Raw genomic sequence first — 22,665 nt, 5'->3', positions numbered from 1 at the left:
ATATTGATAGATATAATATACATAAACAAGCATATTTTAGGGTCCTCAATAATTTTAAAATTGTAAAAGTCTTCTGAGACTAAAATTGTGAGAACCACTGAATTAGACAAATATAGACTCATGAGCTCTTTCAAACCCTGTGTCTTCTCTGGAAGCACCCCCTCCAAAAGGTTTCCTTCTTGCTGGAATAGAGGTTGGGTACAGAGGATAAGGGTGATTACTTACAGGGTTTAGGACATCCATCCACTCCTTTCTTGCCTCTAACCTACTCCCTTCCGAACAGAAGTTCTCTAGCTCTCCAGAAACCTGTAGCTAGAACCAGATATTTCAACTCGAGTCTAAGGACAGATTCTGGTGTCCATTCTCCGTAGGACAAATCCCTTGAAGTATTCCTCTCCCAGAACCATGGGACCTCAGCTCCCACACAAAATCTGTTCAAGGGAAAGTCACTACAATCAGCTACCAGAGGGTATGCTAATTATGTAGTTTCTGAAATGTTCTCTCAATAAATGAGCCGTTTAGTAATGGGAAAAATAAAATAACTCTTAATTGTAGTTGTAGAATTTCTAATAAAAACTATAATTAAAAATGGATACACATTGTTACTTTTATTAAATTGCTAAATAGCCTAGAAATATTAATTTATCCATTCAAGAAATGTTTATTAACTACTTATTATGTGTTAGGTACACTTCATGAATGTTTATAAATACCCAGTCTAAAAGCTGTTGTATATTGTGTACTGGCCCCTGATAGTTAGTCACTAAATCTTGGCTCTCTGAAATAACCAAGACCAGGGCTAACTGTTCATAAAAATTTTATTTTATTAACATAGGAACCTCTCTTAAATGGAACATACTGGACAATTAAACTGGTAGTTTACTCCCAATTATGGTCTCCAAAGGGAAGCTAGGTGTATAAGATGCAAAGTCAGTAACAAATAAAACAAAGGAGAGCATCATGAAGCTTAGGTTAATCTGTAGTTATTCCCATCGGCAAGGTCACAAAATGGAAATAGTGGCTTTTGACAATGTGCTAAGACTGAAGACCATGTAGTTGTGTTTTAGAGGCTTCCTCATGGGACATGCTGGCTTCGCATAGGTAGGAAATGATTTATTATTTGTTGTCTATGAGCAGATGGTTCTGCCTGGCATTAGGTCATCAAATGAGCTCACTTAGTGGGGCACAGTTTACATGGACCAAGCAAAGTCTGAAAAATAATTTGACCCACCAAAGGATTGATACTAAACAGGATTCTCAATTACCCTTATTTCAGGGAGATACTGCTTACTGATTAAATGAAACCTTTGGTGTCTGGAGGACTTTCTGGGAGGAAGAATCGGTTACAGACAGTCTGAGTTTGGGAAATGATACAATTTTATATCTCCAATGAGGTCATAATGGATTTAGTTCCTCTTGAATGGTTATATGAAGAGAGAAATGAAATGTAGTTGAAGCCAGGTTTCTTCTGGGTAAATGCAAGGATGGGCAAATAATAAACCATATCTATATGGTATAATACTTTAAAAGTGTGGAATGAAAATAGATAATAACACTTAAATTATTTTCATTAACTTACCATTACTTTGGTTGTTAAATTGTCACTGCTTCTAATATATATTAGTATATAACAACATAAACAACATACGAAACAAACCAACAAGCAAAACACCAGCCACTATTAAAAAGCAGTTATGTCACTTTAGCTATTGCTAGATGGGCATGAGCATTCTTTATAAATTGACAGCTAGGGCTTTCATTTATAGAAGTGTTGCTACATGGTATTTCTATTTGTTGGGATATGTGGCATCTGGGCATCAAAACAGCTAACCCATCTCTGGTTACTGAACACAAGGCTGTGCAGTGGGTTAAAGTATTTCCCAGCATTCATTGCATTCTGATTGGAAGCTATGGTTGAACAGAGTTTTTTTTTTTTTTAAACATCATTCTTTTATTCATGGATATTCACAGAGTGATTACCATACAGAAAAGGTCATGTCTGCTGCCAGGAGTTTGCAGTTTGATATGGTCAGCTATATGCACATTGGATTATAAAACCCCTTGATAAACCTTGTGATATAGGTAAAGGAACCACCATATTCTAACACAGTGGAAACAGGCCTGGGAACAGGACCACAGCTTTGTGAGTGGGTATTTAGAGCCCAAGTATCTATATCTCTTCTTTCTGTCTCTCAAACTCACCAAGCTCCTTCCTACTATTGCATTTGCTAATCCCTCTGCCCTCTGCTGGCAAGATCCTCCCCTGTAGCATCCTGTTGTGGCTTTGCCTCATTTTCTCAGAGTTAAACATTCTCCTGTACTTATTTTATATCTTTTAAAAGATATACAGTTTGTGTGTTGTTTGTTTGTTTGTTTGTTTATTTATTTTTGCAGTACTGGGAATGGAACTTGGGGCACTCTACCACTGAACTACCATCCCTAGCTCTTTTGTTTTCTTTTGCGAGAGGGTCTCTCTAAATTGTGCAGGCTGGCCTTTGAACTTGCCATCTTCCTGTATGAGCCTCCCGAGTTGCTGGTATTACAGGGGTATGCCACCATACGAGGCTTTGTGTATGTGTTTTTGAAAAATGAGTATTGATGTGTTTCATGCATGGTTGTTTTAATTAATGCAAAAGATATTGTGTCATATATACATATCTCATTGTATACATTTATCCACTAGAATACACACACATATATATTTATATTTGCTACTAAGGTTTGAACCCAGTGGTGCTTTACCACTGAGCCACATCCCTAACTCTTTTTATTTTTATTATTTTCTAAAATTTTAAAACAGGGTTTTGTAAGTTGCTGAAGTTGGCTTTAAACTTGCAATCCTCCTGTCTCAGCCTCCAGGGTAGCTGGGATTACAGGAGTGCCTGCTGCACCTGGTTTACACACTCTATTTTAAAGATACATAATTTTGCTTTTTAAATATCTAATCTGTTATTTCTGAGTTTTGTATAATTTTCTGTGCCATATATCCGCAAATAATGTGTATACTCATCCTTTCAGAGATGGATACCCAGGTGGCCTATTTCCTTAATCCTAACAAAAAAGAAGTTGCAATAGCTGCAAGGACAATGTCCTTGTCCATGTCCCTTTGTGGATCTGTATGAGAATTTTACAGTATACTCAGAAGCAGAACTGCCAATGGACTGTACACATTTTTTAGTAAATCCTGCCAAATGATTGTCTAGAATGGCTTTACCAGGCTAATCCACAACCACTGACCCAGAATTTTAAGTTAATGATCCTGGGGTCTCTATCCACGTTGCCTAAATATTAGAAAGAGAAGGTGAGAAGTAGGCTCCCCAGGAAGAGTGTTGCATCTAGCTGCTGTAAGACATAGGATTGGAACTAGGTAGGATTGGAACTAGTTACCAAGACTACTATGTACTGCATACTAAACTGTAAAGGAGCAAAGATAGGGAGGAAGTAAATAGAGGGTTAAGAAACTAGAGGTCCCTATGAGGTCAGAAACATATGAAAAGAAAGTGACTGAGAAAATAAGCTTGAAGAATGCAAGACTATAGTCACAGCCTATAAGATCTTATCTTAGCTTGGGTTCCCTAGGTAATGAGCCTGAACTCACATGCTAAAACTCTATTTAGGGTATGATCCTAGGGTTGCAGGGGCAAGTGAAAAAAAGGGAAATGAGAGAGAAGAGAAAAAGCAGATTTAGGGTGGCGCTTCACCAAACTGTCTGCAGTTTCTCTAGAAAACAAAGCTGCCTGCTGAGTCATGATAGAGCAGCCATAGTACAGAACCATTGCATCTTTGAGCAGCTCCTGGGTGGGCAGGAAGGGTGAACAATTTACCTGTTGTCTTCTTCCTGGCTCCTGTCACTCAGTGGTCAAAGTCAACTCTACAGGGCATAATTTCATATATTTCTGGGTTGTGTTTTGGGCCTTTCCAGGCAGCAGTTAGGGAAACCAGAATTTCTGTGGATTCAGTCAGGTCAGCTCAGAGGCTAGAGCTACTGAGTCTTCCTTTATGTGGGTGTTACAAAGGCCCTGCTGGCCTGACCCTCAATCCAAAGAAGGTTGAGAATAATAATAGTATTAGCTGGGCTTTACAACAATGGGGAGAGCATGAGCCATTGCCAGGGTTTGTGGCTGAGAAGCTGAACAAAGGGATGAAATCTTGGGGGCAGGCAGGTCCAAGCTGATCTGGGGTGTATATACACCATTACTATCAGTAATGTTAATGGAAACTCCAGGTGTGATGGTGGAGGCTGAAGTTGAGTGAGATGTAGGTTATTTGATAGGGGAAGACTGAAGGGCTGAGAGGCAAAGTATTAGATGGGTGGTCCATGTTACTTTGAAATAGCACAGAATGGTGGGATGCCAGAGGCAGTAAGCCTGGTGCATAGTTAGTATACACTGGCTATATTACTTAATGAACACCCATAACTAGAAAGAAAAAATCACTTGCAGATCAAAGTCAATGCAGATAACCCCCCCCCAAAAAAAACCAAAAAACCAAAACATTGTTTACACTTTGGTGTTTATAGTAAAATTTACTATTATCTTATTATTAGTTATGTAGATTATTAGTTAATAAATTAATTATTATTATTTCAAATAATTGTCTTATTCCAGAAGGAAACTCAACAACACTCTCCAAAATTTACAGAATTTCAGAAACATAATTCTTTCGGGTAATAAATCATGGCTCTCTATCACCTGCAGGATTGAACCTGCTGTGGGTGCTGGGAGAGATGAAACAAAGATGAATGAGATCCATGTCCCCCTGGTGTGCACAGTCCGGCAGGGGAGATAGGAAATTTAGATGGATAACAACAACATAAATGTAGAAAGTGATAAATAACCATAAGACGGGCTAAAATAAATGCAGTGGTGGAAGAGGGCAGGTTCTGGAGGAAGAACAGGCATATGGAAGTAAAAACTAAAGCTACAAGAAAGAGACAGGAAGAGAAAAGGGTACGAGAGAAGGAAAAAAAAAGAGGAGGGAAGGAGAGGAGAAAAAGAGGAAGAATGGGAAAGAGACCAGGGAAAATTTAAACGGAGTGGAAGTAGAAGGAGAGCAGGGAGAACCTTCAGGATGAGCATGAGTGAGAGACTGGCAATTTAAAATGTGGGGACACATGGAGGCTCTGGCTGTTGCCTGGAAAGGCTGGGAACCAGCTCAAATGTGTTAATGCCCAAGATGCTCACTCTCCTTCCTACCAGGAATCACTGGGGAGAATTTGGCAAATGAAAGTCCATTGGCCCCTTGGAAAGAGAAGAGAGGAACGGAGAAAAATCCCAATGCTGGACCTGGGAAATTATATAACATTAGTGATGAAATTTCACGAAGGAAACAGACACCATATATATGGTTTTCTTTCAAGTCTCCTGTATCTTGGTAAACAGTTTTAAAATAAGAAAATGGAGACAGTAGAACAAAGGGTACATTAAATATATACATTAAATATATTTGTGTACATTAAATATGTGTGTGATACACATGTACACACACATATGTATATTTATATATATATTGTGTGTGAGGGGTCTTGCTGTGTTGCCCTGGCACGTTCTGGAGATAACATAACAAACATAACAAATTCCCTGCTCTGAAGCTTAATAAGGAAGACAGACAAATTAACAAGCATTTGAAACTCAGAGCAGCATGTTACCTTGGGATCACAGAGGAGAGAACCACTATCAGTCAGTGGACTTCAGGGAAGTCCTAAATGGCACTGAGGTGAATAAAGGGACTATGGACTTCAGTGAGGTAAGATAACATGAGAATTGTGGTGGATCAATTGGCCCAATTTCATAATCATGTTAAGTGTTGCTGGAACCTGGATAGCAGAAGCACTAAAGGCAAATGGTATTTTTTTCCTAGGTCAGGATTTGACAAAGCCAATCAGAAAGAGGGGCACAATAACCAAAGACTTGAGCTTTTATAGTTGAAATGGCTGCTCATGGGATCAGATAAGCAGGTCTGAAAAGAAGTGAGAGTACAGGAGAGAAGGGAACAAAGCCCAGGAGAGGATGAGAAAACCTATGACTCACCAGGATGATAGTTTTGTCCCTCTCATGTTCCCAGGAAATCTGCTGATACATAGAGGGGAGCTTAGCTTGGAGGACTCTGAGCTGGAGTCCAAATGCTATGAGCCCAAGGCTGATCCTTTGGGCAAAGGTAGCTGACTGCAATTATGGAGCCTCTTGTGTGGAACTTTATCTGGAGAAAATAGGGCTATGGTAGATGAGCTTGAACAGAAATAAGCAATTCATGTGCTTAAAAAAAAAATCTAAATTCAGCATGGAAGCATTATGGAATCTGTTCCCAGCTCAGCCCAATGGATGCAGTTCCTTGTGAAAAAAACAACGTAGACAAAATAGGTATCTCTGTAAAACTCAGGAGCTGCTTGGGGACTTCTCTAATGGTTGTAAAACAGAGAAGATGATCCTTTCATCCTCCCCATCTCTCTGAACTTACACATCAGAAAACCTTAGTTTTCTGGTAATAAGGCTTAGCAGAGAGCAGGACACCAAGTGGAGCTGAGGTACTCCTAGTGGGAGAAGGTTTATTCATGAACCAATGCCCAGGGGCCCAAAGATACAGCCCAGAGGGAGCTTGGAGTGGGGCTGCTCAGTCAATGGCAGAGACAGGTCAATAGAGAATGGTTCTCATTCTCTACTGTACAGGCAGAAGAGCTTAAGCTTTTAGGCTCTGGAATGACATAGTTTAGTTCTGTAACTTACTAGCTGTGTGAATTTGGTCAACATATTTTAACTCTTTGAGCATGTTCCTGAGGTCCACTGCTTCCTCTAGTGGATGAAGTAAACGAGACATTTCATGCAGTCCTTTAACCCAGTCAGGCTTCAGAGAAGGAATTCCCTCTCTCTGATGGTGCCTCCTCATCCCTTGTCTCCTTCTCACTCATCTTAAGTTTAAATGTCATTTTCCCACCCTGGAGAAGGCATCCCTGAGCACTGTAGCAGACTCTAGGTTGCTACCCAAATTCTAACTACATCTTACTTGGTTTGAACATCTACTTCTCAAAGAATACAATCCTAAAGAGTCTGGGGACAAATCCTGAAGAACTTAACCCAACCAGTCATCATAAGCCCCTCTCTACTCCCAGCATTTAGGGGTGGGGGTGTGATTCAGTTTTGACTAATGTCAGGTGAGAAGTCTCAAGCTCCTGAGAAAGATTTCCCCACTCTTGTAAAGAGACACTCTCTGAACTGATGTGATTCTGCAATTTGTATACGGGGTAAAAATGGGAGTTCATAACCCACTTGAATCAAAGTGTGAAATATGATATATCAAGAACTTTGTAATGTTTTGAACAACCAACAATAAAAAAATTAAAAAAAAAGAGAGACACTCTCTGTTACCTTCAGGCACTGTTCAGTTGCTCCAGCCATTCTGAGACATGGATGGGTGGCTCTGGACAGGGACAAAGCTGACAGGCTGGCTATCACAGGGGGAATAACGGAAACAGCCTGGGGCACTCCCTGACATTGCTGAATTGCTGAATTCACCAGGGAGAGCCTCCTGACCTTGGGCCTTCTTGGTCATATGAAACAATAAATTTCTTTATCATTGATGACATTTTAAATTGGGTTAATTATTAATGGCAGCCTCCCACACTTAAATTATGACGCCATATTTTTTTCTCACATATTTTCCTTCATAGTGTTTATCACATGTATGTTTACTTTTATGTTTATTTGTCTAATGTCTGCTTCTCCACAAGATAGCAGATTCTAAATTAACAGAGGTGACAGTTAATTTTGTTACTACTGAATCCCCACTGGGCCTGAGACAGAGGAGTGGTTAAAAGCATTTTATTGGAAAAATTAATAAAAGACTAAAAAATGGTTACTAGCCTTCCTCCTCCTTTTTGGGTGATATGGTTGAGATGACAGTACAGAATTGCTGGGAGAAATGTGAATTCCCATACTCTGAGGGGTATGATCATAGGTGGCAGTCTGTACCCCATGAATGGCTTTCAAGTTTTCTCTCAATTAACAATAAGAAGTACATACTACATGTTGTCCCAGGGCGCGCGCGCACACACACACACACACATATATATATATATATAACTAAACTGAAAGATTTATAAAACATTTTTGCTCTTCCTATGTGTGACATACTCAGATATTTTATTGTACTTTTTCTAAAAAAAAGATGCTAGCTTTGACTCAATACATCAAGTTTATGACTCATTAATTAGCAACCCACATTTCAAAAACAACCTGGATTAAATGAAATGTAAGAGCTTCAAAAATTCTCCGCCCCCCCCCCCCGTTTGTCATTAAATTGTTCACATGTTCACAAAACTTCAGTCCCTCAATTTACATGTCCTTTATTAGAAGGACATAGCAAAGACTTAATTATTTCCCCCTTTCTTGTGGAATTCTCTTTCGCCCCATGAATGTACAGATTCTGGCTTAAGTCCAGGAAAAAGTAGTTTGTATTTTTTTGCTTATTTTTCTCTAGTTTGCACAAAACAGAACTACATTCTTCTTCCTCTACACTTAATGGCCCCATTCAACAAATTTCCCCAGGCCTCATTTCTATATACGTTTATGTATGCAATAGTGCATGCTGGTGTTACATGAGCCCCACTGCCACCGTGTGGTTTTAAACCCAAGGGAGTCGGGTTCTAACATTCTGGATGCTCATGGAGAATAGACCCTCACTGTACTTCCCGTTCCTCAACATAGAAACTGCTCTTGTCCTCGGTAGATCTGCCAGTAGAATTCCTCTGGGCGCAGGAGGAAAAGGGGAAAAACCACATGGAGATCTCACAACTCCAGTCACGGCAAATAGTGCGGTGGGTGTATGTATATATTTAGAAAACCACAATGCACGCCTCAGGAAAAAATATGTACTCAAAAGGCGACGGCAGAGTATTAAATTAACTGCTTGAGTGATCAAGAAAGCTCCCTGTTAGAGACCTGCAGATGCAATTCCGGAGGTACAATCTCTGTCCCTTGAAACTCGGTTCAACCACTGCCTCTAGCGTCACGTGAACTGGCAAACTAACGCAAGTTATGGCTCCAGAGTTTGGGAAAAGCGCGTCGCCAATCTACTCTGGGGTCACACGTCTCCTAGAAGGGCACTGGTGTGACGGAAGAGAACAGGTCCAAGATGCGTGCGCCTGTTTGCGCTCTGGGAGGGAAGGCATGATAGGGGGAGCCTGCAGAAACAGACTGGAGGGATGGGGGATAGGGAGGGAAGAAGAGACGAACCCCTCCCCCCGAACTTTCCTCTCCCCTCGTCCCACACACTTGAAATAGAAATAATAATAACAGAAATATGCTACAACCACGATGTTATCGCCCTACTTAAGTTGCCTGGCTGGATGCTATGGGGTATAAAGTGCGGACTGCGGCGGTTTCCACTGGCTTGTCTGGGGAGTAAAGGTTCGGGCTGGTGCGGGCGCGCGCGCCGATGACCCCACCTTTGGGGAAGCGGGCTCCCTGCGGCTCGGCGCAACAGCCCGGACTGACCCCCGCCCTCCTGCGTCCCTCCTCTCGCGCTTCCTCCCCCTCCTCCCCCCGCGCGCCGCCTCTGCACCGGCCCCCGCAGAGGAGCTGGGCGGCAGCACCGACGCCGCCGCAGCTCCTGCCCGCCGCGCGCTCGCCGCGTCCCCGGCTCACACGCAGTCCGAGCGGCGGCGCCCGCGGCCCTGTGCCCTCCTTGCGCAGGGTGCGCACCGCCCGTGCTGGCTGAGCTGACCTGCGCTCGGCTCGGGCGCCGCAAGCGGCTGGGGAGGGCGGCGTGGGAGAGGACGCCGAGACGCAGGGGCAGCCACACAGAGGTGACAAGCTGCGCACCTGGAAAGTTACCCGGCTGTCTGGTGAGGTTCGCGGGCTGCGGGGTTTGGGCACCGGCACTTGTGGGGAGATACCCGTGTGCATGCTGTGAGTGCGCTGCGCGGTGCGCGCCTCGTTCCCCACCCAGCCGGTCTCATGCTCGTGCTGACTGCGTGTAGACGTGTGCACGCGTTGCGTTCACTCGGTGTGGCAGCGGTCGTTCGGTGTGGCACCTCGGTGTGGATCTCGGTGTGGATCTCCGTGTGGCAATAACAGCCTTCGCTGCTGTTTGGGCCTGGGGGCTTGACGATGCTGTCAGGGTGCTTTGCTTTCCTGAGCTCTTGGTCCCTCTTAGGAGACCAGCACTCAGGCAAGGACTTTTTTCCAAGTCCTTGTAAACTTGTGTGGGTGTCCTGTGTCACTCTGGGCACCCTGAGGCACTTGCACATCTCTGTATTTCCTGGTGAAGAAGAAACAAGAACAAACAGAAGAAAATAAGAAATCAGCCGTTTTGGGGAAGAGAAATGGGTGCAAGTCTGAGAAGAGCCATTGTGCAAATGCAGAGCAGGTTGGGTCCAGAGTTGAGAATACAAAGAAACAAGGCAGGAGGAGTAGTTAGGCAGAAAGGATGAAGCTCAGACAGATGCCTCGGTTTCCTGATCATCATGTTGTTCCTAGGGGCATTTTTTTTTTTCTTAAATAAAGGAAGAGAGCAACATACACCTGCTCACCGCCACACCCCCATACATACTGTTCCTTAGGAATTGTCTCTTCTCTTTGCAAGTTTCTATTTAACTCATGGAGAAGGCGATCATCCCACATAACATGCAGCAGCTGTTGCCAGTATTCCTGTTTAGTTTTGCACAGGAGGGTATGAGCTGATATAGTGGAGAATTCTCTTTAGAAAATTAGAGACTGTCCTCTCTATTGGAATGCTGTGTAACTAAGAATAAGTGACATTCAAAGATGATGCCTCCAAACTGTATTGCGTTTCTCCCCTGCCTTGTCCCCACTTTTTTTTTTTTTTTTTTTTTTTTTTTGTACTAGGGTTTGAACCTAGGGACACTTAACCACTGAGTCACATCCCTAGCCCTTTTTAATTTTTTTTTTTTTTTAAATTTGAAACAGGGTCTAAATTGCATAGGGACTTGTTAAGTTTCTGAGGTTGGCTTTGAACTTGCCATCCTTCTGCCTCAGCCTCCCTAGACCCTGGGATTACAGGCATGCGCACTGAGCCTGGATTTCTATCCATGAACCATGATACCATCTTGAAGTCCCTACCCAGAATCAGCTGTTTCTGTGGTCCTTTGTAATAGTTTCTATCCTCACTCTTTCTCTCCCACAAATAATATTCATAGGTGTTACTAATATGTTCAGATACAGCAGTAGAGGCCTTCCTTTCTCTTTCCCCTGGGTGATCTAATCTTCTAATAGGACTTCATGTCTTACTTCTGTGGAACAGTCTCTTACCTTGACTTTCATCTTTGTATCTTGGTAGACATTCCCACCTTGACAACCCACAGGCATCTAAAATTCAACATTTTATAAATGCAGATCCATTAGTGTCTCCATAAAGTGTGTTCATTCTCCTTCCTGTAGTCAGTGTCATGATGGCTTGCTCACAGATGTGCTCTCCATGTCATGTTTGTCGTGTTTGAATGAGTGAAAAATGTAGAGTGGAAAGTGCTGCCTTCCTTCAACATTTCCAAGATCAAAACATTGGAATTATTTTGTCTTCCCTTATGTGCACACCCATTTATTTATGACATTGAGACTCAACCCTGCAGTGTTCCTCCTATCCTCTTCTTTGGATATTAAATTCTCTACATTCTTTCTCACTTTAATGAAAGCAAGAGCTACTTCTCACATATCTTTAGTTTTTTTTCCCAACCTCATATAGACTTATATACTCTTTCTCTCTTCATTACCAGTCTCCAAAGTTGAAGCACTTTGTCAACTTCAGCTTTTACATGTGTCAATTGCTACATAATTTTAGCTTCTCCATTTAAATTTTTTTTCTAGTGTCTTTTTATTTATTTATTTATTTTGGGTCCCAGGGATTGAACGCAGGGGCACTCAACCACTGAGCTATATCACCAGCCCTGTTTTGTATTTTATTTAGAGACAGGGTCTCACTGAGTTGCTTAGAGCCTCCCTTTTGCTGAGACTAGCCTTGAACTTGCAATCCTGTGTCAGCCTTCCAAGCCTCTGGAATTATAGGTGAGTGTCACTGTGCCCAGCTTGTCTCTATTACTGCTTATTAAACTCTTTTCTACCTTAAATTTCCACAGGTCCCTGAAACTGAGAATTGCCCAAATTAAACTAGAATCACATTCCTCAAGACTGTACATCATTTTGTTTAATGCTATAACCTCTTACCCAGATGCCACATATGACCTTGCAAATCTTTCTTCTCTTTATTCCTATCACCACTTAAATTCTATGAGCTATCATCTCTGACCCACTCCTATGGAACTATATTTCTGTGTGTCTCCTATTTATCTGTCCATGTAGCTCCCCAAAATAACTGAATGGAATGCTACCAAATTTGGCAGTGAAAAATATAGGATATGTGACATTCATAAAATTCACTGTGAACATTCTGCTAGGAAGAGGGATACTTCAAAGATAATGTTGGGGGTAGATGAAACTTTGGTACAATAAGCCCATATGATTGTGTTCCAAGAGAAAATTTTTCTCTGCAGGATACTATGGACAGAAGAAACAAACAGCATGTTCAGAACTCAGCCAATAGTCACAAGTCATATGGACAGCAGATTTTAATTGTTGCATTGATAAAGAGTTTAGATGTTTCTTACAAGGGCAACTCTGTTTTCACTTCAGTTTTGAGGCATGAATTTATATGTTCAATGATGGTTAATTATTTTCTAAAAGAACTATGGTGAGACAAGTTAATGGTAACACCACACTGATATGCATTAGTTTCATATATGCTTAGAATTTATTTAGAAAGACAGTATTATCCACTCCTCTCATTTCAAGCTAAACGGCCCATATCACAAAGAAGGATCTTTTTTCCTTTATGATTCATCAAAAAGAGGAAGCTGCAATTACCTGTAGCAATAACTTTAAGACATCCTTCTGATTACCATGGAGATGGTCCTTTTTTCCCCCAGTCAAGATGACCAAGTCATTAGAATAGGGTTGGGACTCTGAACCGGCCTTAGTCTGGTACTTATCACCTCTTCCTTGATTGGTGCAATGGCCTTATAGTCTGTCTTATTTCCTCTAGGCTCATTTCACTCCATTCCATAATTATTTCCAAGAAAATTATCTTTCTACAGGACAGATATGACCATATAACTTGAAAAAAAAAAAAAACTTGGCTTACATTGAAATCCACATCCCATATTATGGCATATGAAGTTTTAGTGTCTCCCTCCAGTATCTTGCTTTTTTAGATTCATTACTCATCACTTTCCTTCCATCCATCATGCATTTTATCCTGTTCCCTGAATGTACCATCAGCTTTCTTGCACTCATTTTTTAGTACATGTTCTTTTTTTAATTAATAGACTTTCTATTTTAAAGCAGTCTTAGTTTTATAAAAAAAAAAATTGCTGAAAAGTACACAGAGTTCCTATATTCCCCCTCCACTGGCTTCCCCTGTTCTTAACATCTTGTAACAATGTGTTATATTTGTTACGATTGGTGAACCAATATTGGCACATTACTATTAACTAAAGTGCATAGCTTATATTCGGGTTTATTCCTTGTATTGTACTCCATGGAGTTTTGACAAGTATGTAATGACATATATTTACCATCACAATGTTACACAAAACAGTTTCACTGTCCGGAATATGCATTTTGTTCCATCTATTCATCTCTTCTTCCCTCTCCCAGCCTTGTGGCAACTTCTGATGTTTTTGCTGCTTATAAGTTTTGCATTTCCCAGAATGCCCTATAGTTGGAATCATACTATATGTAGGTTTTTAAGATTCGTTTTTAAAAATGTCTAGTAAGGCGTTTAAAGTTCCCCTATGTATTCTCATGGATATACTTTTTATTATTGTATAATATCCTACGTATGGCTGTACTACCATTTGTTTATTCCTTAACCCAAACTAAGGTCGTGATTGCTTCCAAGTTTCAGCAATTATGAATGAAACAGCTATAAACATTCATGTGTGGGTTTTGGTGAAGACATACATTTATTATTAGTTGGATAAAAACCAAGAAGTAGGATTAGCTTTGTAAGCAGCTGCCATCTTGTCTTCCAAAGTGGCTGTATCGTTTTACTTTCCCACGAGCAATGAATGAGTTTCTGCTGCTGCCTATCTTTGCCAGCAGTTGTTGTTGTTGGTGTTTGGGATTATAGCCATCCTAATCTGTGTATAGTAGTATCTTATTGTTCATTTAATTTTCAAATTTCTTCATGACATATGATGTTGAGCATCTTTTCATATGCTTATTTGCCATCTGGGAATCTTTGGTGAAGTGTCTGCTCAGATATTTTGCCCATTTTTTTTTTTTCAGTTGAGTTGTTTGAGTTTTAATTGTAGAGTGTTAAGAATTTCTCCTATATTAGGTAGGTGTTTTGCAAGTGCTTTCTTCCAGTCTTAGTTTCTTGTTTTATCTTAATTCTTCTTTTTTTGCAGAAGAGAAATTTTTAATTTTAATAAATTCCAAATTATTAATTTCTCCTTTCCTGAATTGTTCTTTTAGATTTTTACCTAAAAAGTCATCACCAAACCCAAGCTCATCTAGATTTTGTACTATGTCTGTCTTCTAGGATTTTTATAGCTTTGTGTCTTATGTTTAGGTCTATGATCCACTTTGACAAATTTTTGTAAAAGAAGTAAAGCCTCTCTCTAGACTTTTTTTTTTTTTGGGGGGGGGTGCGGATATGAATGTCTAGTTTTTCGAGTGTAATTTCTTAAAGACTACCCATTTTTCTCCACTGATTTGCTTTTGCTTCTTTTTCAGGTAACTGTATTCTTTGAGTCTCTTTCTGGGCCTTCTGTTCTGTTTGATTGAATCTATTTACCTGCTTCACCAGGCCCTTCACAGCCACTTTCACTTTTCATACTGTTTTTGACTATCGTAGCTTATACTAAGTATCTAAGTTAGGTAGTGGCTCACTAAGCAGCCCCGGAGGCTGAGACAGGAGGATCAGGTGTTCAAAGCCAGCCTCAGCAAAAGTGAGGTGCTAAGCAACTCAGTGAGACTCTGTCTCTAAATAGAATATAAAATAGGGCTAGGGATGTGGCTCAGTGGTTGAGTGCCCCTGAGTTCAATCCTCAGTTCCCACCCCCGCAAGCCCCCCACCCCCCAAAAAAGTTAGGTAGAGTCAGTTCTTTGACTTTGTTCTCCTATGAAATTGTGTTGATGTAGTACATTTTTTATCAATATGTTTTTCTACTAAGATGCGTTATTTTGAAGGGTAAATCATGTTAGTAATAATAACAGTGTCCAATATTAATTAAACAAGTACTGTATGCCAGATATTGTTGTGCTAAATTCTTATTGTGGTCTATTCATTTAACCCCCAAACAACCTTAAATGATTTGCAACATTATTTTATCTGTATGTGCAACTATCAGTGTGTCTCTCTTCTGTGACTGGCTTGAAGCCCAGTACCTTGCCCCAGTGCATAGAAAAACCAAGTGAAAGTGCCTAGAATGGTGGCTCCATAGACTTAGTCAGCACTATACCAACTCCCATATTTACAGATAAACAAGTAGTTAGATGCATACATAAACCAGTGTGTGCATATGAGTGTATTTATATCAGACTCCAGATGGGTAGAGAAAGAAACAGATATTATTTAGATCAGAGCCAGGATTTTGGTTTCAAACTACTTTAGTGCTAGAGGTAAAAACAGACATGGAAGCCCAGTCCCTCCCCTATCTACTGCCAGGCATAAATGGGAGGGCAAGGGCCTTCTCAGGAGCTATCACTTTCCTTGGGTGTCTCCTCTTACCATTTGGTGGATTGCGTTTGCTAAATGGTGAGAAAATTAATGTGATAATAAAATTTCACAAAACTACAGTTTTGCTCTGTTCAGGCTATGTGTCACTACTCACCCGATTCCCCTTTCTCATTTCTGTTTTCAGAAGAATACTCCCTTCCCAGTGAATCAGATTTCTTTGTTACCTTCAAAGATAATTAAGTGGGACTGGGTGCAGTGGTACATGCCTGTAAGCCCAGTGACTCTGGAGGCTGAGGCAGGAGGATGGCGTTGTTCAACTTAGCAAGACAGTGTCCCAAAGTAAAAAGTATTGGGGATTTGGTTCAATGGTTAAGTGCTCCTGGGTTCAATTCTCCAGTACCAGAAAAAAAAGAAAAAGATAATTAGGTGGATCTTTTGATTTAAGAAGTTCACAGCACTATAAGAAAATAACTAGGGACTGTTCCATGAAAGAATGCAAAGCCCAAGGAGTCCTTGAAGTTCTGGAACAGGCTTGTCGTTTACAATGTTTTTTAGATTCCATGTTTTGATGGGGCTTGTTACCTAGGCTGTTGATATAGAATGGCATCTTTTCTCAGTGGAAGATGCAATCCAGCCAGATTCAAATTCCTCTTCTCCCAAAGTGATATTTGAATCATTAATGATTTTTTGCATGGAAGGCATCTTGTTTACTAGACTTCTGCCCCACCTGGAAATGATCACCCTGGGCTCTTCTCAAACCAGGACATTAATGCCTGTCTCTGGTCCCATAGTATTAAGAGAGCTTCTCTTTTCCTCATGTCTACTAGATGTCAGAAATTGCATCAGAGACTTTACAAATGCAATCTTCATAATAACTCTATGAGATGGATTCAAGTATATGCATTTTATAGAAAAGAAGACTAAATCAGAGATTCCAAGTAATGTATTTCTATTGGGAGAGGGCAGATTTTTTTGAACCTTGAGTAGCCTGATTGTATTGCTCATGTTAAATTTGGATTTTCATCTCTAAAGCCATTTCTTGTTACATCATGTACTGCCTTCTGAATGTAAGAATGATTTTAATAACCTGTAGTTGCTAGATTGATGAAGCAACATCCTGACGTTTAATTCACCTTGTGGCTAGCAATCCATATTTGAGAAATATCTGAGTGACTGATATAGGAAACAGAATGAATCTAATTAGATTTTATGAAGCCAGAGACTTGAAACCTTGGCTTCAGGGACAACAGAATTTAAGCAGGTAAACTAAATAAGAACTCAGACTAGTATTGAGCCACTTAGTAATTTACTTATCTCAAATTAGTAACTTGAAAGATGAGTTAGCTACTCTCATTTCACCCCTCTTTGAAATTCTAAATAGCTTGAAAGATTTGTACAGCTTCCAAACTGACTTCATTAAAACCAGAGAGTAGTTGGTGTTTGGGGAGAATTTAACACCCTCTACCTAATTGTGTTTCATGTTTGTAAAGTTATTGGATTGGCATAGATTTTTTTTTAAATGTTATTCATAGAGAAAAAAAAATGATTCTAAGCTGTTTAATATTTAGAATGCTAAAATTGTTTTCTCTGTCAAGTTTGACTGTAAATCCATAAAAGGATATGCCCCCAAACATGACACTTAGTTAGATCTTAGTAAACAATTGTGCCATGAATGAAGAATGAGTTGTTAGTTTAGTATTACATGTAAATGTGTTTATGCTGGCTTTTATTTTTTTATACAGCATTTCCTTTGTCTTCGTATTCCTCCTTGGCCAAAGAATGCTTGTCCATGAACGAAAAAAAAAAAAAAAAAAACTGTCTAAAAGATGCTTCACTGCTGCATGTTCAAAATTTGTGCAAATGTTAATTTAAGATACCTTTGAGAGCACCTTTTATATGCCTGTAATTTAGAATCTCATTTAAGTTTATTCTCATGTCCCAGTCTCACATCTTCTGATTGCTTATTCAAGATTTAACTATTTTCAGGGCCCCTTCTTTTGAATTCCAGTTTCCTCAACCTTTTAATATATTTTTTAATATATAAGAATAGTAAATGCTGCCAAGTGAACAAAAACGTAAAGGTTGAACCTGTCACATCACTACAACATATTGAGGCAATTCTTTGAAAGTTAATGTATTTCAGTGACTACTGGGAACCCAGATTCTATGAGGGACAAAACTTGTCTGTCTTATTTTTTTGCTCTCTTTTTAAAATCATTTTTTAATTTTTAATTTTAATTTGTTATATGTGACAACAGAATGGATTACAATTCACATTACACATATAGAACACAATTTTTCATATCTCTGGTTGTACACAAATTAGAGTCACATCCTTCATGTCTTCACACCTATACCTAGGGTAATGATGACCATTGTATTCTACTGTTTTTCCTACCCCTACGCCCCTTCCTTCTTCTCCCTCCCCTTTTCCTCTTTGCCCTATCTAGAGTTCATTTAATCCTCCCACCCCACTGCCCCCACTCCCAGCAGCATATTATGAACCAGCATCTTTAAATCAGAGAAGTCATTCAGCATTTGGTTTTTTGGGATTGGCTAATTTCACTTAGCACTATATTCTCCAGCTCCATCCATTTACCTGCAAATGCCATGATTTTATTCTCTTTTAATGCTGAATAATATTCCATTGTGTACATATACCACATTCTCTTTATTCATTCATCTACTGAAGGACATCTAGGTTGGCTCCACAGTTTAACTATTGTGAATTGTGCTGCTATAATCTATTTCCTTATTTTAGATAACCAACAGTAATTCAGGCTTAGTATATAAGTGTTACAATGCTTGGTTATGACTATAAAAAATTGCATATTATGGCTATCCAAAATTGTACAAAAGTATGAAGTTTGACCAGGTACCTAAAAAGGTTTAAACCTATGGCAATTTTTTTTTCAGTTTTAGTGGACACAACATCTTTATTTTATTTTATGTGGTGCTGAGGATCAAACCCAGCACCCCGTGCATGCCAGGCGAGCACGTTACCGCTTGAGCAACATCCCCAGCCCATATGGCAATTCTTCAGAGCATTATTTCCTAAACTTCATCGATTTGAGTTATACTTTTTGATTTTGTTCATATGTGCTTATTACCTACAGATGGTTTATTTTTATTTTCATTGAATTGGCTCAGTAAACCTAAAATAATGAATTTAGCCTCCACTGAAGTAATATAAATTTGTAATGCCAATAGTTTATATTTCTAATAAATGTTAAAATAAATACATAGTTACTGAACTAAAAAAAACTCAATCAATTAAAATCATCCCTCATAACCCCTGATCTTCCTAATCACATCCTGAGACTCACTGGTTTAGTGATTGCTTTGGGGTTCACACTGAGCATATTCTTAGTGGGAGAAGGAGAGAACCTGGCACCATAGGTCATCAGTTTTTGGACACCTAACTTTAGGACAGAAAGTAAAAGATATAGAGGAATCCTCATGCCTCTGTTTACTTCTAAGGACCACAATCCAGAAGTTGTTAACAGTGAGCAGCAGTATTATTATTATTATTATTATTATTATCATTATTATTATTATTTTGTATTCGGGATTGAACCCGGGGGGGCTTAACCACTGAGCCACATCCCCAGCCCTTTTTTGTATTTTATTTAGAGACAGGGTCTCACTGAGTTGCTTAGGTCCTCACTACCTTGCTGAGGCTGGCTTTGAATTGCTGGGATTACAGGTGTGTGCCAGTATCACTAATAAAGCCTCCATCTTGTGAGGAATGCAGATGTGTTGTATTCCTTTTTTAAAAAATTTTATGTATTCTAATTTGTTATATATGACAGCAGGATGCAATTATGTTACACAAATAAAGCACAATTTTCCATGTCTCTGGTTGTACACGAAGTAGAGTCACACCATTCATGTTTTCATAAATGAACTTAGGATAATGATGTCCATCTCGTTTCACAGTCTTACCTACCCCCACGCCCCCTCCCTTCCCCTTCCTCCCCTTTAACAGAGATATCCTTATTACATGAATGGATAAAGAAAATGTGGTATATATGCACAATGAAATATTACTCAGCATTAAAACAGAATAAAATCATGGCATTTGCAGGTAAATGGATGGAGTTGGAGACTATAATGCTAAGTGAAGTAAGCCAATCCCCAAAACCCAAATGCTGAATGTTTTCTCTGATATAAGGATGCTGATTGATAATGGGGATGGGGGGAGCATGGGAGGAATAGATGTGTTGTATTCTAAATTTGGGCAAGCCTTCTTACTGTAACCATGCAGGGAGCTGGAGAGTTGTGACATTCCCAAGCCTCTGACTCTGTGGCTGCTTCTTTGAATCTTATCTTTGCTGTGCTAACATCCAAATAGCAGTATTGTTGGGATGCTTTTGACAGCTATCCAGAGAACGCCCAAAGAGAACAACAGAATGCTTAGGTGCCATATTTGTGCTTGCAAAGGAAAGGGGAAGAGTGAACCCAAATGCCAGCTTCTCTTCTTGGAGGGATAAAGGAAACTGTCACTAGCTTTGCTTCTGGATGCATGGGGACATTTGTTGCTCATTGAACGATGATGAATGCTGCGTGTTTCTATTTATGAAACAGAATGAGAGGGGTGGTAGGGACTGTTGGAAAATGAAACCTCACTTGGTTGCTCCTGATTCTGTGCCTCCTCATCTCAGGTCCCTGAGCAACATGGGAAATGGTTCAGTGAAACCCAAACATTCCAAGCATCCAGATGGCCACACCGGGAGCCTCAGCACTGATGCCCTGCGGAGCAAGGTGACGGAGCTGGAGAGAGAGCTGAGGAGGAAGGATGCTGAGATTCAAGAGCGGGAGTACCATTTGAAGGAGCTGCGGGAACAGCTGTCGAGACAGACCGTGGCCATTGCTGAGCTCACGGAGGAGCTCCAGAACAAGTGCATCCAGCTGAACAAGCTTCAGGATGTGGTGCATATGCAGGGAGGAAGCCCACTCCAGGCCTCTGTGGATAAAGTGCCTCTTGAGGTCCACCGGAAGACCTCGGGATTGGTCTCTCTCCATAGCAGAAGGGGAGCAAAGGCCGGGGTGTCTGCGGAGCCCACAACCCGAACCTATGACCTCAACAAACCCCCTGAGTTTTCCTTTGAGAAAGCGAGAGTCAGAAAGGACTCCAGGTAAGAAGTTCCATGCCGTTTTAACTCAGATGGCCTTAATGTTAAGAAGGACCAGAGTGATAACTATGAAGGCTTTTGAATGGTGAAGAGCATGTAAACTCTCAGATGTGGGGCTAGAGGGAATTCTCAAATGGTTTTGTTTTACAAAAGTATCTCTCATTAAGTAAAAATTTTCTTTAAAGCAAAAATTGCACTTTATGTGGACTTTGAGGTATAGAGATATAAATGCAGACATAATGAGTTGCTGAGTTTACTAAAAGCCCTTTCCATTATCTTACAATCCCTGGAGGAGTGAGGAGGTAGGTTTAGGAAGTCTATACTTCTTTTCTTTTAGAGTAGACCTAAAAATGTACACAAATCATAATAAAATATGAATATGTATAGCAAAAACCACTTCTGAGTAGTTAAAAGGAGGCTGACTTCATTCATTCGCTATACAGTTTATGTTGAGCACTGTTCTCTGCCAGCCACTGTGTTGATTGCTTAAAATAAATATTCCCAGATCCTTTTTTGTGGAGGAGATTGTATACCCAGAAACAAATAAGAGATGTATAATTATTAATTGGGTTAATGTTGTGATGGAAACCAGCAGTATAATGGGTTGTGTTGAGGGTGAGGGGGAAAGGAAGGAAGCAGGAAAGAGGAGCAGAATTGTGGTGAAGGCCTGGTTGAGGTGGTGACCTTGAGCTGAAATACAAAGGTCAAAACCAACCAAGTAGAGACTAAATGGAAAGAACGTTTTAGGAAGAGGGGACAATTAAAAGCTAGAATGCATTTTAAAAGTTAGAATTTTTTTCTCTTTAAAAATTTTTTAGTTAACATAATTGTGCATATTTATGGGGTACAGTGTGATATGTCAACACATGTATACCGCATGTACTGGTCAACTAAAGGTGATTAGCATTTCGATTTCTTTATCACTTATGTTTGGAGCAAAAATTAGAAATTTTAAAAGAACATATAAATATCACAACAGTCTTGTGTGTATATGAATATATATATATATATGCATGTATATATTTTTCTGGCTTAAGTTTGATTTTCCTGACCAGGAAAGATTGATTACAAATATAAGTTAGGATTCTCCTTTTGCATGGTTTTTAAATAAGTAAATATTTATTAGCTGAAATGAGATCTTTTGCCTTACTATTGCTGTGGCTGAGCCTGAATCACTGTGGCATAATGCAAGAGATTGTGAAATTAAATCAATTTTTAATTTTTTCATACACAAGTAATATAAATCAGAATAAAACTTTCAACCTAAGCAAATAAAAGATTGATTTTGACAACAAAATTACAAAGGGGGGTTTAACTCATCAATTTGTTGACAGCATTTGGTGGCATGTATGAAATTATTGATAAATATTTGTTAAGGAAACTAGTCATACTGGATTATTAATCATAATATTCTGTGACTGAAAAATATGATTAATATTAGCTTTCAGGAAAGTTTTATTAAGCCATATGTTTTATTATTAATTGGTTTAGAAAGATCTTATCTACTCTCCTTTAAAAGTAATACTTGTCTTAATGCTGTGTCTCTCACTTGTTTTTCAAAATTGAACAGCATCCCGTGTTACTTTTTGATATATCAGAGACATTTGAACTTATAGTAATATTGCATATTATTCATTATGCTACATATGTGTACATAAATATATTATGACTAGCAATATGCTTTCATATGTAGGACAATGTGTCAGAGACTTTAGTAGCAATTCATCTTCTTTGACCTTATCCTTACATAGGCTACTAGATTTCTCCTCTTGAATGAAGATTTTGTTCAATTACTTTGTTCAAAGAGTTATGCTTATTTTAAGACAAAATACCATTTTCT

At 39.6% G+C, this 22,665-nt stretch overlaps 1 protein-coding gene across 1 annotated transcript in view; it reads left to right on the top strand.

Annotated features, from left to right (window-relative positions):
* The first annotated feature begins 9,803 nt into the window (after positions 1-9,803).
* The window catches only part of Prkg2 (protein kinase cGMP-dependent 2), a 98,870-nt gene continuing 86,008 nt past the window's right edge, over positions 9,804-22,665 (top strand). The window contains exons 1-2 of the mRNA XM_027939819.3: positions 9,804-9,838; positions 20,355-20,828. Of these exons, the coding sequence (XP_027795620.3) occupies positions 20,368-20,828 (461 nt within the window). The 5' untranslated portion in view covers positions 9,804-9,838; positions 20,355-20,367. The remainder of the gene's footprint in view (positions 9,839-20,354; positions 20,829-22,665) is intronic.

The sequence above is a fragment of the Marmota flaviventris genome, chromosome 7 (assembly GCF_047511675.1).
Source record: "Marmota flaviventris isolate mMarFla1 chromosome 7, mMarFla1.hap1, whole genome shotgun sequence".
Lineage (NCBI taxonomy): Eukaryota > Metazoa > Chordata > Mammalia > Rodentia > Sciuridae > Marmota > Marmota flaviventris.
Note: the sequence above shows the minus strand (reverse complement) of the source record. Positions and strands in the feature narration are given on the sequence as shown.